This window comes from Pteropus medius, unplaced genomic scaffold, assembly GCF_902729225.1.
Source record: "Pteropus medius unplaced genomic scaffold, Ma_sr-lr_union100, whole genome shotgun sequence".
Classification (NCBI taxonomy): domain Eukaryota; kingdom Metazoa; phylum Chordata; class Mammalia; order Chiroptera; family Pteropodidae; genus Pteropus; species Pteropus medius.
The window spans coordinates 6,989,690-7,003,250 of NW_024350325.1; the positions used below are offsets into that span (position 1 = coordinate 6,989,690).

Below are 13,561 nucleotides of genomic sequence, written 5' to 3' on the forward strand. Positions count from 1 at the left end.
TGTAAGCTCCATGAGGGCCAGCTTGTGTCTGAGTGTCTTCTCTACTCTTGTGTCTTCAGCACATATCATGGGCGTGGTGCATAGTAGATGCTTAATAAATATCATTGAATGAATAGCTGACAGTAGCTGGATGTATTGGCCCATTTTACTGGAGTATAAGCATATAATCATTACTAAAAATGATCAAAAGGAACTTTTTCTCTTTACCAAAAAATAACATTATATTCAGATTTTTAAAATGATGCCCATTCATTGTGAAAAATAGAGAGCAATATAAAGAAGAAAAAACATTCATTAGAACCCTACTGCTTAGAGATAACCACTTTTAATTTTGACACTTTCTAATTTTTTTCACATATACATACTTTAACACAGTAGAATAATACTGTATCACTTACCATATGTCACATTTGTTAAAAATTCTTCGTAAACAATTTAAATCCCTAAAAATTTGATAATATAATTTGTATCTTTCATAATTGAAATCTTCAGTTTTAGGTATTCAGGTGTTTCTATTTTTTTTTCTGTTATAATTAGCACTGTAATCTTTGGGTAAAAAAGTTTTTATCCACTTTTCTGATTACTTCATAGCACTACAATTAGTGATTCAAAAGGTATGGCCATTTGAATCAATTGTTAAGGCTTTTGATACACATTCTTCTATTGCTTTTTTTAAAAAATAAGCCAATTTATACTCTCACAGGCAGTCCATGAGATTTTCCATTACACTTTACCATTAAGCATGATTTTTACAAATCTTGTTAATTTCATAAGATAAAATGGCATCTAAGTGTCTTTTTAATTCTCAGCCTTGAATATTAATGCAGTTTTCCATTTCCCTCCACGCATTAGCCATTTATAACTTTGCCTTTTGAATTTCCCATGTGTGCCTTTTGAGAAGGGCTTATCTGAATGCTTTTATGAAGTAGTTTTGAAGCTAGGCAATATCACCTGCCCTTCAACAGGCCTCTACTTGGTACTAGAGCTGTCCCAGAATCTTATCCCATGCTGCTCACTGTAATGAAGTCTTCACTGTTCTGAATAAACAGAGAAACTTGTTCCAATTATTTGCTTTCTACTAACAAAATTTTGATATATCAAGTGCATATGGATATATTTAATTTAACCATCTAAGTCTGAAAGCAGTTTTCTTTGTGGAATAAAATAAAATTTTCACTTAAAAAAAAACAGCATAATTTTTGTGAGGAAGGAAGTAGCTCTTTACTTCCAACACAATTTTGGTATAAATGTGCTTATTTCTCAGCTGCATTTATTAAATTCAGGACACAGAGGAAATTAAAAATACATACATTTGCCAACTGATTTATTCTAAAATTTACATCCATGGTAAAACAAAATGTTGTGCTTTGAATAAACTTTAGAGGTTTATTCTAATCAAATACCTATATGTTCAGACAAGGGAAACCTTAACAAAATTGGTTTCTAAAGCCGTGGTTAGTGGCAGTGCTCGGTTTTAGAGAGAGAAATTGACTAGAATGGTTAGATTTTGCAGGGGTGTTGGTGATAAATAATAGGTTAAGAGAGCCAATTGCATATCATGAAATAAAGACCATGCAACTCTTAATCCTTTAATCTGCTTCCCTCCAACATCCTCATGTAGCTGACTTCACTGTCCTTGTTCCTTGTCTCCTAGCCACAGTGGAAGAGGTGTCCTGTGCCTTTCCAAGGATAACCCCTGCCCCTCCCTTCTTCATCCTTTCTCCTCACACCTCCACATGTCTTCTCTTTCTTCCCCCTCCATCTGTTCCTCGAACTAAAAATACATTTGACTTTCCTTTTCCTAAAAAATAAAATAAAATAAAAAAAGCTTCATTCTAGGCTTTCCTAGTTAACATTACCCTATTTGTTCCCTTTTCAAACTCTTTGAAATGTGCACTGTGTTTTTCTTTCCCTCCAATTTCCTTCCCACACACATATATTATGGTAGCTGCTGCTTTGACTCTATCCTCACCTCTAATTAGGTTTGCCTATTCTTGAACTTTGTATAAATGGACTCATACAGTGTGTACTCTTTTGTATCTGGCTTCTGTTATGTATTTATTCTTTTTTATTGTGGTAAAATATATGGAACACAAAATTTACCATTCTAACCACTTTAAATATATGGTTCAGTGGTATTAAGTGCATTCACATTGTTGTGCAACCGTCACCACCATCTATTTCCAGAACTTTTTCATCTTCCCAAAATGAAACTCTATACCCATTAAACAATAACTCCCCATTGTCCTCTCCCCACCAGCCCCTAGTAAACTATATTCTATTTTCTGTCTCTATGAGTTTGCCTATTTATTCTAGATACCTTATATAAGTAGAATCATACAATAGTTGCCCTTTTCTGTCTGGCTTACTTTACTTGTAATATCTTCAAGATTCATTTATGTCATAGCATGGATCAGAACTTCAATCCTCTTTAAAACCAAATAATATTTTATTGTATGCATGTATCACATTTTGTTTACCCATTCTTCCACAATGGACATTTAAGTTGTTTTCACTGATTGGCTATTATGAGTAGTGCTGTATGAACACTGGTAAACTGGTATCTGAGTCTCTGCTTTCAAATCTTGTGAGTATATCCTTAGGAGTGGAATTGCTGGATCATAAGGTAATTCTGCTTAACTTATTGAGGAATCACCGAACTTTTTTCCACAGCAGCTGCACCATTTTACTTCCCCAGCAATGAGTTTCTTCACACTCTCACCAATATATTTTCTTTACTTTCTTTCTTTTCCTCTTTTTTTTTTTTTTTAACTATAGCCATCTTAACGAGTGTGATGTGGTATTTCACACAGTGGTTTTGACTTCTGCATTTATTCTGAAAATGCTCTCTGTCCTTGGTTTCTGCCTTCATATTGGTTCCTTCATTTATTTTCCATTCTTGGCTGACTCCTTCTTCTCTCTCTGCCTCTTTCATGTGGGTTTCCCTGGTTTCCTTCTCAGCTTCTGCTTTCTTTGCTCGTTGTCCCTGGAAATTTTATCCACTCCCATGATGACAGAATTATGCCCATGTAGGTAACTCACAAATTTGTATTTCTCTAGTCAAGACCTCTCTCTGAGCATAGTATTTGCCTTAAAATCATCAGCTTTGGAAAATAAGAGTATGAAGTTTGAAATTTGGTTAAGAATATGAACATTATTAATGATCTTCGTTGCTGAAGAACGGGATTGGGGAGTAAGAAAGAAAGAAAAGACATCTGTGTTCTTCTATGATAGTAGAAAAACACATAACATAAAATTTACCATCATAATCATTTTTTAATAGACTTTTTTAGAGCATTATTAGGTTCACAGCAAAATGAGTGAAAGGTATAGAGATTTCCCATCTATCCCCTGCCTTCACACATGTACAACCTCCTCCACTATCAAAATCTTATACCAGACTAGTACATTTGTTGCCATTGATGAACCAACACTGACACATCGTTATTACCCAGAGCCTGTGGTTTATATTAGGATTCACTCTTGGTGTTGTACATTCTATGGGTTTGGACAAATATTTAATGATGTATATTCACCGTTGTAGTATCCCATCAAGCATTTTCACGGCCCTAAAAATCTTCTGTGCTCCACCTATTTGTCCCTCTCTTCCTCCTAACCCCTGGCAACCATTGTGTTTTACTGTCTCCAGAGTTAGCCTCTTCCAAAATGTCATATAGTAGGAATCATACAGTATATAGCCTTTTCAGATTAGCTTCTTTCACTTAGTAATATGTAGTATACGGTTCCTCCCTGTCTTTTCATTGCTCGATATCTCGTTTTTGTTGTTGTCATTGTTGTTGTTGTTGTTTTGGTGCTGAATAATATTCCATTATCTGGTTGTACCATCATTTATTTATCCATTCACCAAATGAGGGACATCTTGGTTGTTTCCAAGTTTTGGCAATTATAAATAAAACTGCTATAATCATCTGTGTGCATGTGAATGTAAGTTTTCAATTCATTTGTGTACGATCAAGGACTGTCATTGCTGGGTCATATGGTAAAAGTATGTTTAATTTTGCAAAAAAGTGCTAAGCTGTCTTCCAAAGTAGCTGTACCATTTTCATTTCCACCAACAATAAATAAGAATTACTGTTGCTCCACATCTTTGCCAGTCTTTGGTGTTGTTAGTGAAAGAAAGAATTTATGAGTTGGACTTCATTAAAATTAAAACTCCTGTTCTTCGAAAGATATTGTCAAGAGAATGAGAAGAGAAGCCACAAATTGGAGAAAATATTTGTAAAAGAGATATCTGATAAAGGGCTGTTATCCAAAGTATACAAAGAACTCTTAAAACTCAACAATAAGAAAACAAACAACTTGATTTAAGAAAGGGCAAAAGAGTTGAATAAACACCTCACTAAAGAAGATATACAGATGGCAAAGAAGCACATGAAAAGATACTCAACATAACATGTCTTGAGGGCACTGCCAATTAAAACAATAAGATACTACTACACAGTTAATAGGCTGGCCATAATCCATTGTAAGCATTTTTAAGTATGCACTTTTGTAGTGTTAAACATATTCACATTGTTGTGCAACCACTCTCCAGAAGTCTTCATCTTGCAAAACTGAAACTCTGTAACCCCTCCTCCCAGTCCCTGGCAACAACTATTCTACTTTCTGTTTCCATGATTTTGACCACTTTAGTTACCTCATAGAAATAGAAATATACGGTATTTGTTCTTTTGTGACTGGCTTATTTCACTTAGCATAATATCTTCAAGTTTCATCCATGTTTTAGCATGTGACAAGCTTTCCCACATTTTTTAATGTTTTAAAGTATTAATATTTTCAGTTAGGTCACATATGCTGTGCTGGTTGTTTGCCCCATCTACTCCTCTACCCAGTCATCTATCCCCAACCCTTCCCTCCCTGCTGAGTTCCAGAAAGCTGACCTCTATGGATTGCCTAACCATTGCTCTCTGGTTTCTGGCTGGGTCCAGCTAATGGGAAGCACCACTGGGAGACTGGCGAGCACAAGGTATTTATTTATTTATTTCCCCACACAAGCACTGCCTCCCTGCTTCACCTGTGCTCTGGCAGTGACTGCTCTTCATTCCTCTTTCTCAGTACCAGCTCACTCTAGGCTCCTCCAATACCATCCTCCCCGCTGCCCCCGCCCCCATTACACCTTTCTGGTCCCTTTAGGCCTAGGGCTAGGAATGACTCCTGCTGTTGCTAGTCCCTGCATGCTTTACCACCACCACCCCAACCTTTATTTTTTGTACCTTTAACCTAACCCATACCTTGGTAAACAATATCTTTATTAAAGTCTCTTCATTAAACCATTTTGAGTACGCTGTCTGTTCATATGGCTTCTGCTGTGATCCTGAGTTACACACATGCAGCTATAAAAAAAAAATAATGATGTAGAAGGCTAAGAAGTGAAAAATAAAAATTTGTATCTACTCTCATAGCTCTTTATTCCCTTCCATTCCATATGCAGTTGCCATTTTGTATTGTTCTTGGGGGGTGTTTTGGGGGGCGGGGGAGGAGGAGCGATAGGAATGACCTTGACCTCATCCCTTGGATGAGCTGTAATTGGTCTCATACGATCATGTTAAATGCTTCTCCCTTGCTGGTAGCTGGTTCAGAGATCCAGGCCTCAGCCATCAGGGTAGGGCATCCCCCTACCCTAGGAACTGGACTGAGAGTGAGCTCCGGAGTCACTGCCGAGATCAGTTCAGGCTAATGACATGTATGGGAAAATTTGCTGGGGTGTTTCCTCTCAAGAAGATCATGCTCGGAAATGAGGCCCAGAACTGCTAGAACCGGTTTAAGGAGTCAGCAGAGGAAGCTGAGACAGGAGAATCAGGGAAACAGATTGTTGGGCCACTGCAATAAGCCACTAAGCCAACTCTAAACCTACTGGCTTCTCCACTTCCAATTATGGGATCTGATAAATTTCAGGCTATTCTGCTTTCTTGAAACAAAAGCATCCTAATCAATATATGTATATACTGTAAAACACACATACACAAAGGGGGTCATATCATAGATTATTCTACAGCAAATTACTTTTTTCACTAAGTCATATATCCTGAACATCTTTCCCAGTAAGCATGTTTAGTCTGCTTTATTATTTTAAACACTGGATAGTATTTTGTTGAAGGAAAGCATCATAGTTTACTTATCCTTTCCCCTGCTAAAAAACATTCAGGTTGTTTTACAGTTTTTCCTTATATCAAACGGTGACAGACACAATGACACATATTTTGGTGTGTCTATATTAATTTATACACAAGATAAACTCCTAGTAGAATTGCTTGGTCTAAAAATTTTAAATATTTATAAATACTGCCATACTACCCCTCAAAAGGCTACATCAATGACCACTAAGAAAAGTGAGCATTCTTATTTCCTCACAGACCTGCCAACACTGGGTATTATAAAAACTTCAAAACTTTGGTAATCAGATGAAAGTTACATCTGTTAGTGTAGTAATATTTTTATTTATGAGTGAGGTCAAAGTATTTTTACGGTCGTAGTTATTTTTCAGTAAACTAGTCATGTTCTTTGCTCACTTTTCTATTTAATTTTATTTTTCTTATTATTTGAAGTAGCTTTTTGTGTATATATATATCTAAAAATAGCTATTTATTACAACTGTTATAAATTTCATCCACCTGCTTTTATTAATCATTTTAGTTTATGGTACTTTTTCATGAAAAAGTTTTGTGCAGTCTAAAACACGGATGTTTTCTTTCATCATTTTAAGATATTGTTTTATGCTTAGAGTCTTTCCCTCAGTCCCAGATTATCATTTAAATTCACCAGTTTTCTTCCAGTAATTTTATGGGTTCATTTTTACATGTAAATCTCTAATGCAAGTGAAAACTTTTTGCTCTACACCAATCTGTACTCTTCAGGGTTTTTGTTACAATGAGCATATGTTATTATAATTTTTAAAAATATGGTCACTAGCTAGTATAGTACAGTATCTTTCTATGAAAATCTTTTTTTAAAAAATCAATAACAGATGTAATTTAAAAAATATCAACATGCTAAAAGAATGAAATGAAGCTTCTCATATTTTGCTTTGAAATTTGAAAGATCACCATATGTGAGCCTCCCTCTGCTGTGACGTAACTCCCCTTCCATGCGTACACACTGTTCAGCACATGAAGACTGCCAGCTTATTATTGGTGGCCATTCCTCCTTAGGCTTGATATCAATCCACAGAAAAAAAGGAAGAAAAGAAGTCAAGGAAAAGGTAATAGAGCAAGATATAAGTAACCTGTTGGAAGCAGAATCAGCACTTGTTACCAGGCAGCAACAATTCTTCTTGAAACATCTGGGCTACCCAATAGTACCATTTATTTCTTGACTCTGACCTCATAAAAATTTTTCAAAGCCCACAACCCCTGCAGTCCACAGCCCCCAAGTTTCTCCACTACACACAAAGTTAAGAGCAAAGGCTCTGGAGCCAGACTGCCTTGTTCAGTCTGGACTCCACAGTGAGCTCTTATCACATTTCTTGAACATCTCTGAGTCTCAGTTTTCTCACCTGTAAAATGGGGATAATAGTAATACTTACCTTGTGTAGATGTCCTGTGGTTAATACTTGCAAGCATTAAAACAGTGCCTGGAATATAATATACTCAATAAGTATTAGCTCTTACCTTTGTTGGTGACTAGTTAAGTCTATTTGAGCCACAGGTCAATTGTAGAAGTCCAAAGGAATATCAGAAAGTTAGGAATTTCAGGATATTCCAATTGTTCTAATTTGACAGGTTTGGTAAGATCATGTAACTTCCGACTTTCTACTTTGCTAAGCTATAACATGTATATAATTACTTTATTACAATTAACTGCTGCAATAAATATGTGGTTTGAGGGATACTGTTATTAATGTGATTCTTATTCACCTGACCTAAGACAAACTGTTTTTTCTCCAACTCAGTGCTCTAGTCACTACTATTGTGCAGTACAGTTAGAGAAAGGTATTGAATCATTTCAAATCTGCTTATTGATGCTAAGATCGCAGTGTGTAACAGCAAAAAAAAAAAAAAAAAAAACCTTAGTCACACGGTTAGGCAATGGCACAGTAATGAAAAGGAAAAGCGTCTTGGCAAACTGCAACCAAAGTACAGGCTCATATTAGAAAACTACCTACCACATCTATATGTGGAGATATGTATTTTCTTTTTCTTTTTTTTCAAAAACTGCATTGATACAATTAAAATGCATAATATATAATTTTACTCCTTTTTATTGTGCAGTATGTTCTCTTTCTGTCTGGTACATTCCAGTATGGCTAAATTCTTTGGCTCATTTCTTACAGTTCACTAATTTACACTTTGATATATTTATTTCGTTATTTATCTACTAAGGACTTTATTTCGATGATCATACATATATATATATATATACATATTTTTTAAGATTAACAATTGATTCTTTAGTTAAAAACTGCCTGCTGTTATGGTTGTCATATCCTGTCATATCTCTGAGGTTATTGATTATAGTTCATTTGAAATCTTATTTGCTTGATTAACTGTTTCTTTGGGCATGTGTGCTTTTATTTACTGAGTTCGGTGCCTGTCTTTCATGGTGTTGGTTTTCCTTAAAAGCCTGGTGAGTCCTGGTTGGCCACTTGTCTTTCTGGTTGAGCATCCCTGCCTGCAGATTCTGTTCCCAGGAGCTTATCTCTGGTCACTGTGGATGGGCTGGACCAGAGGTACCGAGAGAAGCTCCCCACCGGCTTCCATTCCTCCCACAGCTCACCACTCTCTGCTGCAATATTTCTCAACCTCTTTTTTCATTACTGTCCTCCTCAGAAGCCTTTTTAGACACATTCACCAAATCAATGCCTAACAGATACAGATATGCCATGTATCTGTTATTTACTGTGGCCCTTTGGAAGGCCGCAAACTATCGCAACATCTAAGGTTTTTTGCTTCCTCTCCCCCAACCTTCCACCAAAAACCAATTTTTTGCCCCAATGGGAGCAATATCTCTCACCCCCAGCAGAAAATTCATGCTCTGAAGAATGTCCTGGCTCTTCTACATTTACCTCTTAGTGGTAAATGCTCTTACTGCTTTCTGCCTAGAAAACAGTTGCTCAAGGAACTCTTGCTCCTTCATCCAGTGCCTCTGAGCTTAGAACATGCAACATTCCCTAAAACCACCCTTACCGCTAAAGTCTCTGATACATTTGTTTTTGTTGTTGTCGTTGTTCTAATTAATAGCCTTTCTTTTTTTAGAGCAGTTTCAGGGGCACACCAAAATTGAGCAGGTCCCCACATACTCCCTTCCCTCCTCACACACAGCCTCCCACACCACCAACATCCTCATCAGGGTAGCACATTGATTACAATCTGTACTAAGTTTTAAACAGGTTTGCTCTGTTAATCTGCTGGTACGTGCTTTCAATATTTCTGGAATTTTTCAAAATCTCAGATCTACTGATAGCATATTTTTCTATTTTCAAGCCATAGTATGAATTTCCCTTTGTCTTTATAATTTTTGTAATTTTGAGGAACTGGGGCAGGTGGGTAGGGAGGCCTTTCTTCACAGTCTGCCATCTCAAGTCAGTCTCTTCAAGAGATCTACCATGATAAAAAAAAAAAGGCGGAGGAGGGAGTGGGTTAACTTTCATAGACTCTTATTTCAAGTTGTACCAAAGATCCTCTAATTTATAACCCAATAAGTCTTCTAAAAATAAAAGGCAAACAAATTATTCTAAACTAAATATCTAACATTTTAAATAAATAGTATATGTTAGCTTATATATGATAAAGTAGCATGGCTCTATTTTATGAGTTCTTTAATGTACTGTAATTATGATTGTTGGAGCTTGTGATATATTTAATTTATATAACATTTAAATTATAAATACTGTCTATTTAAGCAAATTTACAGAAAAAAGACTACAAAGGCCATTAAATTCTATTTCTATTGCTTCATATTTATTTTCAATCTGCCTATATATGTATTTATATTATATAGTTCAAATGTTTATGCTTACCAATTTTGCACTGCTTAATGAGTGTATGTGTAGGGGAGAGAATGTGGTATGTGTTTACTTATATTTACAGGTCTACAAGGTCACCATTTTGACTACCCATTACATTTCTCATATAATTATTAAACAGATGAAATCACCATGTGTACTGACATCTTGTTAGTATTAAGAATTAAGAAAATTTTATATTGTATCAAAGAGTAAGAATACTGTTAAGTAGTTTTACAAAAAACTTATGCCAATTTATAATGTACCTTCAGCCCTGTCAAACACTGGATTCAAGATTTTTATTATTGTAGAAATTTAAAATTAGCATTTCTTTTTTTTACATTTGTGACTGCATTTTCCCACTTGATTATTTCCAATCTGGATTCTTACATGAATAAAAGTGGTTGTGGCAGGTTATATTTTACTAATCTGTCTGTAACAAACAAACCATTGCCTACCTTCTTTGACACTCCTTCCTTCGACAGTGCTTTTCCCCTTGATTTTGGGTAGCCTTGTGACTCTGGTGGAAGTGACACTGTGACCTTGAAAGTGAGGTTATAAAATTCAATACAGTCTCTGACAAAAGTCTATCAAAAAAAAAAAATACATGTATTCATAGATCTGACCCATCTTTCTGTGAAAAAGTTCAAGCAAATGCGAAGAGGCCCACGTGGAGTAGAACTTAGGACCTCAACCCACAGTCTTGGCTGGGATCAGTACAAAGCCAGTACTAACTTGACAGCCAAGTACATGAGTCATCTTGACTCACCAGTGTACAAACTCACCACCCATGCTATTACCCTAGGGATGGGGTTGTGCAGAGACAAGGCATCTTTGCTGAGCCCTGCCCAAATTAAAGATTTATGAATAAAATAAATATTTTTTTTGTATTAAACTACAAAATTCAGGGCTGGTTTATTTCCCAGCAATAGATAACTGATACAGTGTACATAATCTCTTTTAACAAGTGCAATTTAAAATGTTGACATGCATTTGTTTAATTCTTTATTTGAAATGGTCACTTTTTTTAATCAGAGAGAAATATAGAAAAGTGAGAGATAGTATTCCATAATGTATAAGAGCACTCTGGAATTAGACTACCTGCAGTCAAGTTCTGCCCCTGCCAATCATGAGCAAATTATCAACAGATACCTTGGCATCTGGTAAATGGGGATGCTAATGGTAACAATCTCATTAGAAGTATTGTGAGGATTTAACGAGTAATGTATATGAACTACTTAGCCCAGCGCCCACCTCACAGTAAATCCTGTTAAAGTGTTAGCCATTCCTAGCAGATACATATTTTCACATATGTTCCCTATTTTGATGTTTTTTTTTTTTTAAATTGCATTAAGACAGGTATGTTTTCCTTACTTTTATACTTGGTATCAGCCAGGATTCTTTCTAGTACTATAACAGAAAACTCAATCCTGGGTAGGGCAAGATCTGCAGTTGGTTAGTTTATCATTTTGATAATGCCATCAAAGTCCCAGGTTCTAAGCTTCCAGTCAAGATGGAGAAGTAGGTAAATGGTGTGCTCACTTCCTCTCATGACCACATGAAAATTACAACTAAACTAAGAACAATCATCATTGAGAATCACCTGAAATCTAGCTGAACATAAGTCCTATAACTAAATGTATACAAAAGAAGCCATGTGGAGACTGATAGGAGGGGTGGAGATGCTGAACTGGCTGGACCCACACCCACATGTGGCAGTTAAAAATTGGGAGGGATATCTCATCTGCAGAGATCTCCCCTGAGGAGTGAGGTGTCTTAGCCCTACAACAGGATCCACAGCCCAAGGTTCCAGTTTTTGGCAGAGAAGTCCCCATAACTTCTGGCTCTGAAAACCAGTATAGTCTGTAGCTGAGTGAGACAAAGTGCTGCTGGAGAACTAGGTGCTCCTCTTAAAATGCTCGCATACAAACTTACTTGCTGATGGACTCACTCACTCCGAGCTTCAGCACTTGCTCAGCAGCTCGAAAGTTGCCAAGGACAAAAAAAAAGGAACTGAATCATCTGGCCTCAGGGCGAGGGGTGGAGGTAGAGCTTTCTCCCAAACAGAAGTGCTGGCATAAGTCATTCTTCCTTTGTTGAGCCTGCTCCCTACCCCTTGTGCAGACTCAAGCAAGAACCATAGCTAAGTCTCCATCAACTCAACTAACATCTAACACCTTGCTTGCTCTGGTGATTCCCTGAGACCCCAGCACACCCAACATTCAGGCCCACCCATGCCAATTCCAATGGATTTTCCTAACAAATATCCTGTCTTGGCTCATGCTGCAGACTTTCCTAAAATCTCTTGAAGATTCACAAATCCCAAACAAGCATCTGTCCTCCGCATGTCTCATATCACTTGCTAAGCGGCCCCAGGCACGGCAGTAGTGGCAGCTAGCCTCAGTTTGCAGCTTAGTCTCTCCCAGGCACCTCTAAGCCCAATACAAATGGCAAGCATCTACAGATCACTTTGAAGCTCATATCAAGTGCCCCGGGCAGGGCACAGGAAGCTGATGATCTTGGCCTGCATCAGAGTCCCTCCCAAGAGGCCCCAGAACCAACACACCTAGTAGCCAGCTTGAGACCCCACCAGAGCACCACCCAACCACCTCCACAAAGGGGAGACTTGGCAGGCACCAGCATCCCACTAAAGTGAATCCTTCTCCATAGAGTCAGCCTTTACAAACAGCTCCACCACTACAGTCATGCCCAGTCCTCACACCGATCAGCCTGAGGGTCAGTCCCTCCCACTGATATGCCAATAGCAACCAAGGCTCAACTACAACAGGTGGGCACATACAACCCACGCAAGAGATACACCTGGAGCACCCAGCTCAAGTGACCAGGGAGACTGCACCACTAGGCCCCACAGGACACCTAATATATAAGGCCACTGAACCAAGACCAGGAGATGTAGCAGCGCTACTTAATACATAGAAACAAACATAGGGAGGCAGCCAAAATGAGGGGATAAAGAAATATGTCCCAAATCAAAGAACAGAACAAAGTTCTAGAAAAAAGACCTAAACAAAATGGAGACAAGCAATCTACCAGAAGCAGAGTGCAAAATACTGGATATAAGGATGCTCAATGATCTAAGTGAAAACTACAACAAACAGATAGAAAACATAAAAATGGTGATAAAAAAAAAAAACATAAAAAAGAACCAGTCAAAAAAGAAGAATATAATAACTGAAATGAAGAATTCATTAGAGGAAATAAACAGTAGATTAGATGAAGCAGAGAATCAAAATCAGCAATTCAGAATACTAGGTAGCAGAAAACACCGAATCAGAATAGCAATAACAACAAAAAAATCCAAAAAAATGAGAATAGTTCAAGGGGTCTCTGGGACAACATCAAACATACCAGCATTTGCATCATAGGGGTACCAGAAGGAGAAGAGAGAGAGCAAGGGATTGACAACCTGTTTGAAGAAATAATAACTGAAAATTTCCCCAATCTGGCAAGGGAAATAGACATACAAGCCCAAGAAGTGCAGAGAGTCCTAAACAAGATAAATCCAAAGAAGTCCACACCAAGACATATCATAATTAAAATGCCAAAGCTTAAAGACAAAGAAGGAATCTTAAAAGGTGC

The 13,561-nt window shown here is 37.2% G+C and overlaps 1 protein-coding gene across 1 annotated transcript in view; it reads right to left on the reverse strand.

The window, feature by feature from the left end:
- Positions 1-13,561, reverse strand: part of LOC120583790 (uncharacterized) — a 24,907-nt gene continuing 11,346 nt past the window's right edge. Inside the window, exons 2-4 of the mRNA XM_039839226.1 lie at positions 10,420-10,548; positions 5,253-5,354; positions 1-148 (exon numbers count right to left, since the gene is read on the reverse strand). Coding sequence (XP_039695160.1) covers positions 146-148; positions 5,253-5,354; positions 10,420-10,548 — 234 coding nt within the window. The 3' untranslated portion in view covers positions 1-145. The remainder of the gene's footprint in view (positions 149-5,252; positions 5,355-10,419; positions 10,549-13,561) is intronic.